Raw genomic sequence first — 12,128 nt, 5'->3', positions numbered from 1 at the left:
AGAGAGAGAGAGAGACATAGTCAGAACCCCGTTGTTGCTATTCTTCCCACAGGTGTGCCTGAGTCTTATGTAACCAGTGTTTTCAGGGTCTCCTCCCTCCCCCACTGCCGCCTTTGTTCAAATTTGTCCAGCAGAGACAATCTCATCCTCCCTTTTTTTCATCACGGCGACATTGAATAATTCATAGGTGCTGAGAGCAAACCCCCACTGAGAGAGGGTGCTGTTGTTGCCAGAGAGGGTTGGAGAAGGGAAGGAGTTGAATGCCCAATGATGGAGGTTTTGTAATATTTCATCCACCCCCATCTGTGTAGATCGATGCAATCCATACCCCCTCACACAGCTTGGTAAATGCTAAGGAGCAATGGCATTTTCAACTAAGAGGTCCCTAAGCATGTTTGAGCGTGTGAATGGAACGCTGATGAACGCTGAACGCTGAAGATTAGCCAGTAGGCTAATGGTTAGTATGTGGTGGAGGGTCAAGGGGGACTAAAACAGCTAACAGGAGGAATCTCTAGCAGGCTCTTCAGTGAGTGAGTTAGGAGGGTCGGGCCTGGAGCTGCTGGTACTGTTTAGCCAGAGGTCAGGATGTGGTGCACCTGACTGGGCCCGCTTGAGTATGAAACCGGGGCACCTGTTTCCTGTCATTGCTCTTTCATCGATGTAGTGTCGGCCAGCTCTTTATCAGCCTCCCTCTTTTTCTTTCTTGTTCTCTCCATCTCTCACTCTTGCTTCCCGTCGACCTTTCGCTTCTCTCTCTCGTGCACTCCGAACTGGTTTTCTTCTTCTCATCGTGTCGCGGCCCGTGGGTGACGCGGCCTCTTGGCTCGTGGTCAGGTTCTCACAAGGTGTGTGGGTGAGTTCGTTTGGACACGGATGGGGAAACAAATGACATTGTTTTATGTGGCTAATACTGGCAGAATAGGTGAGGAGTGGAGAAGGGTGTAGCGTAGCTTAGCGGGGGGGGGGGGGGGGGGGGGGGGGGGGTCGGTGCGGAGGCGGTAGTGGAGGGTGGGGGTGGTGTTGGCTGTGATGGGGTGGTGAGTCAGAGAACAGGCTGACTCACCACCACCAGGAGCCGGGCTGTAGTTCCTGTGCTGACGGATGGATTGGGAGGGGGTGGGGTGGGAGTAGAGTGGAGTGACCGGCAGTCACAGAGATCGTGAGGTTGTGTCCGAGACCTGCGCTAGGTTCACATGCATCACGCCACTTCTGCTGATGCATGCAAGGAAATCTAAGGAACAGGATGCATGTTCACTTGCATTCTCTGTTTATTTTTAGGGTCCTCTGTTTTAGTGTAAACAGTATGCCTGCCCTTGCCCCACAATATAGCATATACTGTACAGAGGAGAAGACTGTCATAGACACACCGTCAGTAGGGTGAAACTAACTTGTGTTGTGATGGTCTAATCCCAGCTCACATTCTCCATCAGAAGGTAAACAGTATAAAGCTGGTACTTCTGTTTCACACTAATGGAAAGAGCTACCATCACATGATCAATAAGAGACGTCACTGTGCAAATGTTGAGTTACACGGATGCCACTCTGTTTGCAGCGTGCCTGGTAGTGGGCCTCTGTTTCACATGCAGATTGTTGACTGGCAAACCTTCTGGACTGCATTCTCTGCTGGGCTGGCGTAACCCAGATTGTTGCCCAGATTGGTCCCCAGGTTGTCTACTCAAAGGGCCTGTGAGAGTGACATTGCATTGTGGTGCAGCTGTGTGTGTGTGTGGGAGTAACACTGAAGCACGTCTCTCAGAAGACCTCCGAGCTGAGAGCTCCGAGAGCAGATAAATAAAGCCCCCCCCCCTGGACAAGGCCAGAGGCCGCCGACGGTCAAGGCTCCCAGGACTCTCACAATATGCCATAAACACCCCCCCCCCCCCCCTTCAGCAGCCACAACAGTGGGGGTCTGCAGGGTCTGTACGCCCCCCCCTCCCCTCCAGTAGTAGTGGTGGTGGTGGTGGGGTCTGGTAGTATTCGTTCTAGAACGCGAGTCCACTCTCTGTGGCGCTGACCTGGTCTCAACCCTGCTTTCCTACACGGTAAATATTTCCTGTGGCCACAGCGAGTCACTCGGCTCTCAGTATTGTTCGCCATTTTTGACCTGGTGGGAAAAAAGGACCCTTGTCATTATTTACTATAATCTGACGTCCTGTTTGGATGTTTACCGGCTTTTGCTTGTTCGTTTTTTTTTTTTTTTTTGTCATTTTCTTCTTGCCTTCGTAAGGAACAAGTAATGCGTGTTTACCGACTGATTAAATCTTTTGTCGTCTGTGCAATTTTTGTTTGTATGTATAACAGCAGGTTTTGAAATAAATGGAAAAAAAATGAGGGGAAGGGGGAGACGAAATCCCACGATCCTCTTTGGAAGTGGTGTCCCATAAATGGTCACAGGGCTGCGGCGGATTTGCAGGAAGTAGGTGCTGGAGTACGTCCGAGAGGGAACTGTGCGTTTTTTGGGCCGGGCCTGGGGTTTGCCTGCGTGTTTCCACACCAGTCCGCAGTGGGCGCGAACGCCTCATGTGAACGCAGCGAGCGGGCCTCTCCCCTCAGATCCTGTCTCCTTCCACATCAGAGCTGATAAAAGCTACCGGGTTCCTCGCACGTCTCCCTCTCCCTCACACACGCACACGTACACGTACACTTCCGAGTGCAGCGTCATTCCGCCCAGCTTTATTCTTTATATGTTTGTTTTAAAATGATGTGGTTGGCGACAGAAAGAGAAGAAGAAAGAAAAGAAAGGAAATGGAACCAATTGTTTGCCTACCTAACAAGCATGATGATTACATTTTTTCATTTTGGTTTCACTTCCATAACAGTGGTAGGGCCGATTTTTGCTGTTTTGTTAGATTTCAAATTCCTGAAAATAATCACTCTTGTTGCATAGAGTAGCTACAGTAGGCTATAGTACCACTAGGCTAACAACCATAGCCAGCAAGTTTTCATTAATTTTTTTAGTTAAATGACAGGCCCAACACATTCTTGTAATATCATGGAGATGCCAGGTCACATAAATACATTTTTTTTGAGAAGCAAAGTACATGGAGTACCCAAAGTATCTTCTTTGTATAAGGTAGATCAAATGTTTGGTTCTCAAGAAATGAGTCACACTCTTGGTTCCGTCATGGCAAAATGCATCCTTCTAACCACTCCTTGACACGCAAAGCTGCATCAATCACTTTGTGGCACTCTGACCTTGAGTGGTTTTTTAATTTACTCTGGGTTAATTTGGCAGTCTCAGACATGTCATTTTGGTGGTTTGTGTGTGTGTTTCGGGCTTTCTTTTCTCTGTGTGTATCCTTTACACTTCCCCCCCCCCACCCCCCCCACCCCTGCCCTTGGACGTTTTTAAAAAGATGAAACCGTTTTTTACAACACAACATGAGGCCGCAGCTGTAGCGTTATGGAAAGGGGGAGAAAAAAACCGCCCCGGGCTGAAAGCTTAACGTTTTTTTATTTTACTTTTTATTATTTATTTCAATCTGACTAACGATGACTAAGCTGGTCAGCAAGCAGCAGCGGCGGCGGCTTCTCCCCCTCACCGCCCGCGCACTATCACCAGCTTCCACCACGGAAGGATGTGTCCAAAAGGACGCCTGTCTCCTGCTGGGAGCCTGGCCGGGCAGTCTGGCTGCTGTGCCTGTGGTCTCATCACATCGCATAACAGGCTTGGCACCGACGCGGTCGCTGGCACGCTCCCTCGCGGAAGTGAAAGCAAGCTGAAGAGGCATCTTCACTCTTTCCTCGTTCCCCCCACCCCCCAGCCTCCTTCCTAGTGGCTTTGATCACTGACTGAGAGGTCGGCTGAGGGTGTAGGAGGAGCAGGGGGAGGGTGGTGGTGGGGTGGGTGGACACGTGGGATGCCAATCCTATTAAAGGGGTGGTCTTTCTAGCGATGCAGTTTGCTTCGTTCCGTGAAAGACGCCTTCTCGAGAACCTGTCCAAGCCAGGGCTTGATCTATCACTAAATATAGATCATGTTGATCCCACCGTGGTCATTGTTTTCCACTGTCATCACACACACACACACACACACACACACACACACACACACACACACACACACAGATGGAGACATAAACAAACAAACAACCAGGCACCAGCCCGGCTGAGGACCACTAAGCAAGTCACTTTTTTTCAGATCCAGCAAACAAAGGTTGGCCACAGCTTTTCTCAAGGCTTCCAGTGCCCTGCGCCTCCAGCAGGGTTCCGTTCAGTAGCACAAAGGCTTCGAGGGCTCGTTAAGGAGTGGACAGCATGAATCACCTCTGTACCCACCGCCCCATAGGACTCATTATTTACAGAGTGCCCGCCTCAGGTGCTGGCACCTCCCTGGAATAGGTGATTAGGTGGCGGAGTCGGTGCCAGTTTGATGGTGCCCGGGGCCGGCTGAACCTATGTGACCTTCCAAAAAGAGATCCTTGCCATCCTCTTCCCTCTTTCCCCTGCCCTGCTTATGCAACTTAAATCTACGCTCCCTTTTTTTAGAGGACGGTTGCATAATGTTAGTGCGTGAGAGAGAGACAGAGACAAAACTAGAGTCCAAATGTGTACGAGTAAGAGATTTGATACACTGGTTGTATTTGATGTACAAACCTGTCATGGTCATAAAGGATAAAGAGTGGGGTCGTTGCAAAACAATGATGGGATGACGTGCGTCTATTTTGGGTCGGCTTTTTTTACCAGAGCCAAATAGAGACATCTGATATTCAAGTGTCTTTTTTTTATCGTGGTATTTGTCTGGGACGTTTGAGTGCAAGAGTGAGAACACAGCACATCATTTTCATTCTTGATCTAAAATCATCCAAACGACGTAAGCTTGACATCATTTTAGTTCTCACAGTCTCTGCATCACACCCTCTCGCACACAGAGCACTCGCGCTCCATCACAATTAATAAATGATGAGATCACTGCCGTCATCTTTTGTTCCTTAAGCACAAACCGTGCTGCAAAAAAAGAGCTACGTTGCCAGCTGTGTTGCCTAGCCATGTCTGCTGCAGTGCCCACGATATTACTTTTACCCCGTCTCCAGCGAATCAGACGGCAGGAAACCAAACGTTTGACCTGTTCCCGAAAAAAGCAACACAGAGCAAAAACAATGAAAGGTATATTTTATGGAGTGACCCCAAGGGGTGGGGCTGTTGCCAGTCTGGGGTGGATTACTACAACCGGCCACTGCTGACCATGGCGGGCTATTTATGGCCGCCTTTTCCTGTCGCGTAGGGAGTGTAATATTTTGAATGAAACGCTCCGTGCTTAAGAGGAAACCAATCCCATTGAGGGAAAGAGGGAAAAAATGACATGACATGGCTTTGAGCTCTCCCCCTGCATTGAGCTGTGCATGAACCCAGGGATAGGGGATTAGTGGCGTGACACAATAACAGCTGCCTGTTAAACCCTGACCTCACGTGTGAGCATTAACTTTTTTTTGTTTGTTGTGTTGATAGTATTGTAGATTTATAGTTGTTTTTCTAATGGGCTCTCTGTCTCCCTCTCTCTCCCTCTCCCCCCTCTCTCTCTCTGTCCATGTCTATCTTTCAATCTGCAGGTCTTCCAGAACAATACTACAGCTTGACGTGGTTCCTGAGTCCCGTCCTGGGCCTGATCTTCACGCCGCTGATTGGCTCGGCTAGTGACCGCTGCACGCTGCGCTGGGGCCGCCGGCGCCCCTTCATCCTGGCGCTGTGCGTTGGTGTGCTCCTTGGCGTGGCGCTCTTCCTTAACGGCTCGCTCATAGGTAAATCCCATCTGAGGGCCCCGTCGGTCAGCTGACCACTGTGCACCTTCACCATTCTAATGGTGAAAAACAGTAAGGAAGTACACACATACTGGGTCTATGAGTGCAGGACTTTGCACAGTGCACAATAAGTATAAGTATATATACTCTTTTGATCCCGTCAGGGAAATTTGGTCTCTGCATTTATCCCAATCCGTGAATTAGTGAAACACACACAGCACACAGTGAACACACAGTGAGCACACACTAACCCGTTGTTGTTGCATAGAGTAACTACAGTAGGCTATAGTACCACTAGGCTAACAACCATAGCCAGCCAGCTTTAATTTATTTTCTTAATTAAATGACAGGCCCAACACATTCTTGTAATATCATGGAGATGCCAAGTTGCATCAATCATTTTTTTTTTTTTAGAAGCAAAGTACATGGGGTAGCCAAAGTATCTTCTTTTGTATAAGGTAGATCAAATGTTTGGTTCTCAAGAAATGAGTCACACCATTGGTTCAGAGGATCATCATCAGGGCTTAAAATTCATTTTTCAAAATGGGGGGGAATTCCCCCCTTAGGTTATTCATGTAGGGGGGATTTACACAATTTGGGGGGGGGGGGGGGGGGGGTCGATTCTGATACCAAGTCAAGAATTGCGATTTCAATACTTTAAAAAAAAAAAGTGTTTGATTTTGGGGCCCCCACCACCCTGACGTCATCAGTAATATATACTGTAGTGGGATCATTCACAACAGTGGACATCCTAGATTCTGCTTGACTCTCTCCACACACACAAACACACACTGAAAATGATAGCTTATGTGATATGTTTCTATCATATATTTTTGAATTCATATAGAGTGTATTTATTTAATAATGCATTTTTTAAAGTATAGCATTTTACTAGTAATTACTATAGTAGCTAAACATATTTAGTAATTTGAATGCCTCATATTGACGTTTAACCTATAACACTTAGGCATATCTTTAATGTGGTGTGTAGGTCCAATTGAGTGCACATTGGTGATGAGTAGGTGTAATTGAGTGCCTGTCACTTTAAGAAAATACCTGAGAGTAATTCTATGGAGTAATTAGCCCCCCTTCAACCTGACGGTTTTAGGCTGTAGTCGCTAGTGAATAAAAGTTGTGCATAGTGCGGTATGTGTATGCAAATCATTATGTTTTCTATGTCATTAGAGACAATAAATGTTCAAAAAACTAACATGTCGAAGACAATCTTTCTGGGATCAAGTGTTGACGTGACCTGAGCTAGCAGGATAGTTACCAAGGAGCTCTTTCCAGATGTAAAAGTTTGCCATGGTAGCGTAGCCTCTTTGTGTAAGCGCAAAGTGGTTCTCTCTCTCTCTCTCTCTCTCTCTCTCTCTCTGTCTCTCTCTCTCTCTCTCTCTCTCTCTCTCTCTCTCTCTCTCTCTCTCTCTCCGTGTGTGTGTGCGTCTGCATGAGGCTATGTTCAATTCAACTCGGTAGTTGATCAGTCCGGTCAATAGCACCGCATTCACGCCACTTAATGATTAGGCTATATTAACGTCATCAGACAGGCTGTAAAAGTGTATGCGGGAATTTCTCGCATTATGATGGCTAGAGTTGCGGGACTTGAACAAATTATGCGCAATACCCGCAATCCCGCAGTGAAATTTAAGCCCTGATCATGGCAAAATGCATCCTTCTAACCACTCCTTGACACGCAAAGTTGCATCAATGACTTTGTGGCTTTGTGACTCTGTCCTCGAGGCTCACACACAGCACACAGTAAACACACCGTGAGCACACACGCACATCCGGAGCAGTGAGCTGCCTGCTACAGCGGCGCTCGGGGAGCAGTGAGGGGTTAGGTGCCTTGCTCAAGGACACTTCAGCTGTGGGTGTGGGCATGGGAGAGCAGTGCTCAACCACTTCCCACATTTTTCCTACTGGGTCGGGGATCGAACCGGCAACCCTTCGGTTACAAGCCCGAAGCCCTAACCAGTACCACACGGCTGCCCCACTCGTGACTCGTCGTCACACAACAATCGTTGAACGATCCAAACGGCTCGCTCATAGGTGTATCACATTTGTAGGCTAGTCAGCCATTGAGCACTTTCACCATTACCGTGCAAGTTAAGTTAAGGAAATACTCTAGGATTGGATCAATGAGTGCAGAGATCTTTCCTTGTTTAATGCACAGTGCATCTTCTTAAAGATCCTGAGCTGCGGATTAAATGAAAAAGGGCAACCACCAACCATCAAAAAGGTCATGTCTAGGGATAAATATAAAGACAAGGAGGGAAAAAGCGTTCAGTGGAGTGCTAATCACCGTAACTCAAAAGCTTTTTAGATGTGTGCTACCACAGAGTAGACTAAAATGAGGGCTATCTTGTGTAGGTGCTGTTTGATCTTAAGACTAAAAGTGGATTTGAAATATAGCCTGTTCTCCCAGATCTCCCACCACAGGCTGAAGCTGTTGAGAATATTTGGCCCCCCAATCTCCAGGAGTAGTTTAGGTGTCACTCTCATTCTCCATGACTTGAATAACAATGTCTCTTTGCGCATAGTGGAAATGAGGAGAATTGAGATGTGTTCAGACGTTTTGTCTGCTGAACAGTCGGTTGATCGAGACGGTGCCAGGCGTGGCACTGTCAGACTGGCAGAGCAAGATAAGATAAGCAGGGCTGCGTAGGAGTGTGCCAGCCTAATGCCCAGGTTCGGAGGGCCGCTGTGGATCCTGGCACGTACAGACGGATCATTTGACTCTGCGACAGTCAGCTGGTGTGATTTCTATTTGCGACAGGAATTCACACTTTCAGTTGCACAGGGTGCCTGTCTGAGAATGAGCCACACAAGCACTCGCAGATGCACCCACGGACATGTACACAGTATACACTCATAAAATGTCAACAAAATTATTCAAAAATTATTCAAAATTAGCCAAGGTGTAATAAGCAATTATAGGTCCATATCTTGTTTATCTAGAACATAATGAGTGTAGTTATTACTCCCGTTTAACCTGTCGTTTAACCTGTCGTTTGCCTTTGATAAAATGAACAATACCATTATTGATTTTCCTTTCATAGAGAGCATTTATGTACAGTATCTCCTTCATAATGTTATAATGGCCATTTGTAATGATAAAGATGAATACCTCATTTCTTCATTGATTAGGCAGAAGGAACAATAAGTGTTATCGAAATAATGACCCAAGCCGCAGATTTATGTAAAAAAATAAATATAAGCCCAGATGAAAACAATATAGACGTCACTGTTCACGACACATCAATGAACGTCAATACATACAAAGCCAATACAGATACACATTTCCACATTACGCGAACACTGGCTCAGCTAAGTCAATTGTGAGGTGGGGTCAGTGGGGGGTGGGGGGGGGGGGGGGGGGGTATCCCTTTGTCCATCAGTTTATATAATAAGCTGAGGAAAATGATTTCCTCTCAGGTTGATAATACTCAAGTCACTCTGGAGAAAGGATCAGTAGCCTTAGTTAAGTTGGATGCCCTTCAGCCACCTGACCAATTACAAGGAAGCTAAAGGGGAAGTGTCAAAACACATTTAGGCTGTCCAGTTGGCATTTTGCTCCGGTACACACGACACCACAGCCGCTGCCAAATAGACTGACCTTGACTTGGGAGTCTCGCGTTTGGGAATTGTGCGAACAGCAATTTAAGGAAAGAAACACCTGTGAGTTTGTTTGTTTGGTAGCCAGGGTACAGCAAGTAACTATGTCAGCACTCCAGCTCTGTGACCAGCTTGTAGACAAGGAGACAGTCTGGGATCGTGGGACAGCGAGTGGGCTAGACTCCTCGTAGTGAGCGTATATGTGTCCCTTTTTGTAGCGTGTGTGTGTGTGTGTGTGTGTGTGTGTGTGTGTGTGTGTGTGTGAACCCTGTCATTCTCCGTGACATGGGAAAGGACTAGGAACCAGTTCACAGGGAAATGTTTCCTGTTGTGCCCCCTTTTCTACCTTTCATTGCCTATCTGAAACTGCTTCCTGTCTCCAGCGCTAGCTTGCTGTGCGGCAGCTCCATTGTCAGGAAGAAAGGCTTTGCTTACAGCACTCTCCAGCGCTGACTCAAGGGGGGCCATGAGATGCGTTCTCTCTCCCTCTCCCTTTCCCTCTCCCTCTCTCCCTCCCTCCCCCTCTCCCTCCCTCTCTCCCTCCCACTGTGCTTCATGTTGATTAGCTAAATATGTTCGCTAAACAGATTTCCCTTGTGTGACTGTTTAAATGATAAAGCATGTTTGTGCCGCGTGGGCGGAAAGTCAGCAAGCATTGCTGTATTTCTGCAGCTGTTGGAAAGCTTAAGGTACAGCACTGTACTGACAGAGGTCATGCAACGGGCATCGTTGACATAACCATGTTGCCTATAGCCTAGTCAAATGCAATTCTGAAGCACAGTCAATGTATTCAATTTGCGTGTGTGTTCAAAATGTCTGTGACCAAAACAACATGCTCAGGCACGCAAGGACACACACACACACACACACACACACACACACACACACACACACACACGCACGCACACTTTCTCTGTGATGATGGCCCAAACAAGGCACAGCAAAGCATGCCCTAGGTCAAAGTCAAAGCGTCAAAGGACGGATGCATCATGGGAGATGGGCAACGACCAGGGGGAAGAGGCTCTGTGTGTGTGTGTGTGTGTGTGTGTGTGGGTTTGGGGGAGTGTGAGTCAGCCAATACACAGATACCAATCAACATGGGTAGATGTGTTATCCCTTGCAACATGGGTTCAATACCATCACTGTGTGTGTGTGTGTGTGCAATGACTATGTGTACTTGTAACTGGGGCAGATGGTTGTAGTGAATCAATGTGTTTACCTAAAACTCGTTATTGTGTGACTGAGTGCATGTGTGTGACTGAGTGTGTGGGAGTGCTGTCTCTGCTCCCTGCCTGGCACAGTCGGGCCGGTCAGTGCCTCCCCACGTCCCTCAGGCTAAGTTACTGCCTAGCTGCACTAACACTGTTACGTGGTCCATGTGTTCTGTCCACGCTAGGTCTCGCCCTCGGTGACGTGCCGAACGAGCAACCCATCGGGATCGTGCTGACCGTGCTGGGGGTGGTGGTGCTGGACTTTTGCGCGGACGCCACGGAAGGCCCTATACGGGCCTACCTACTGGACGTGGCTGACACTGAAGAGCAGGACATGGCCCTCAACATCCACGCCTTCTCCTCAGGTACGGCCCATGTGCAGCATCAGTGTCTGCCACATCCCTGGTGACTGCCTCATCTCCGCACCAAAGTAAACTACACAAGACTCTGACAGTGTGAGACTGGTGTAGAGCCCTATAGAGGAGACACATTAACTTGAGTGAAGCTGAGTTTCACATGGCAATGATTAACATTTAGAATGCAAAGAATGACAAAATTGCCTGTGTGTATCACACTGGCGACTAAAGCACTGTATATTACAATGCTATACCCCCTTTTAGTTCTTCTGACTTGAACTTGAGATACTAGTGATGTTTAAGTTACTCATTTAACAGGGATGCAAACAGCGCGCCTTTTTGCTGATGCCGCCTTTTTCACGGCTGTCTGGGGGACTTGTGTGAATCGTGCAGATCCGACGAGTTTTTCTTTGGGGGGGGGGTTGAAGTGTCTGATTATAATTTCATCAAAGTTAATTCTGTATTAAAATGACTACATAAACACATAGCCTACCGTTACAGTCCATGAAACATAGGAAGTGTAAGACAACACTAAATCAAAAAGCTGCGCACGTAAAAATCACATTTGCTGCGCACCATTATCCTACTGCCACAAGGCTGCACTTCACTGCACTCACTGCAAGGATTTAACGTTACATCTATCAGTCCGGGATCCACTAATTTTGTGTCGCGCCTGGTCTTTTTTGCAAGAAAGGTAAGGTTAACCATATTTGATGTCTTCTAATCACATAATTTCTACCATTTGCATTGTGTAATGTTTAGGTTGTCCTAATGTGTCATTACAGTCTTTACAATAACTATACCAGGTTAGTGCTAGTTATACAACAATTGGGTTCTATGGAACTATTTATTTGTTTCTGATTGGCCGAGAGACGTTCCATGAGTTGGAATATCCCTGGACATTTCAACTCAGACTTTACACAGCTAATAATAAATCACTCCGTGATACAATGCGAAGATTTGACACAATGTTCTCATCCCAGCTCTCCACTATTTCAAGCAATGGGTTACTCCTTAGCAAACCATAACGAAACAGTGCTTCACCACATCTGTGGATTAAGCCACACAGTCAACTCAATGTAAGTAAGATAAACGAGGATGCTAATTGTTCTTAGCATTGCCAGCATTGTGTATAATATCCCAGATAGCAGACGGGCATTGAAACTATGTAGAATCAACATTACATTGTCAACCATAAATCATTGACT

The 12,128-nt window shown here is 47.1% G+C and overlaps 1 protein-coding gene across 4 annotated transcripts in view; it reads left to right on the top strand.

Moving 5' to 3' along the window:
- The window catches only part of LOC121695751 (solute carrier family 45 member 4), a 60,028-nt gene that overhangs the window by 34,767 nt on the left and 13,133 nt on the right, over nucleotides 1-12,128 (top strand). For all 4 annotated transcript variants that reach the window (XM_042076859.1, XM_042076856.1, XM_042076857.1 and 1 more), the window contains 2 exons: nucleotides 5,550-5,738; nucleotides 10,750-10,929. In XM_042076859.1, the coding sequence (XP_041932793.1) occupies nucleotides 5,550-5,738; nucleotides 10,750-10,929 (369 nt within the window). The remainder of the gene's footprint in view (nucleotides 1-5,549; nucleotides 5,739-10,749; nucleotides 10,930-12,128) is intronic.

Source organism: Alosa sapidissima, chromosome 21 (assembly GCF_018492685.1).
Source record: "Alosa sapidissima isolate fAloSap1 chromosome 21, fAloSap1.pri, whole genome shotgun sequence".
NCBI lineage: Eukaryota > Metazoa > Chordata > Actinopteri > Clupeiformes > Clupeidae > Alosa > Alosa sapidissima.
This window is presented reverse-complemented; position numbering and strand designations above follow the sequence as displayed.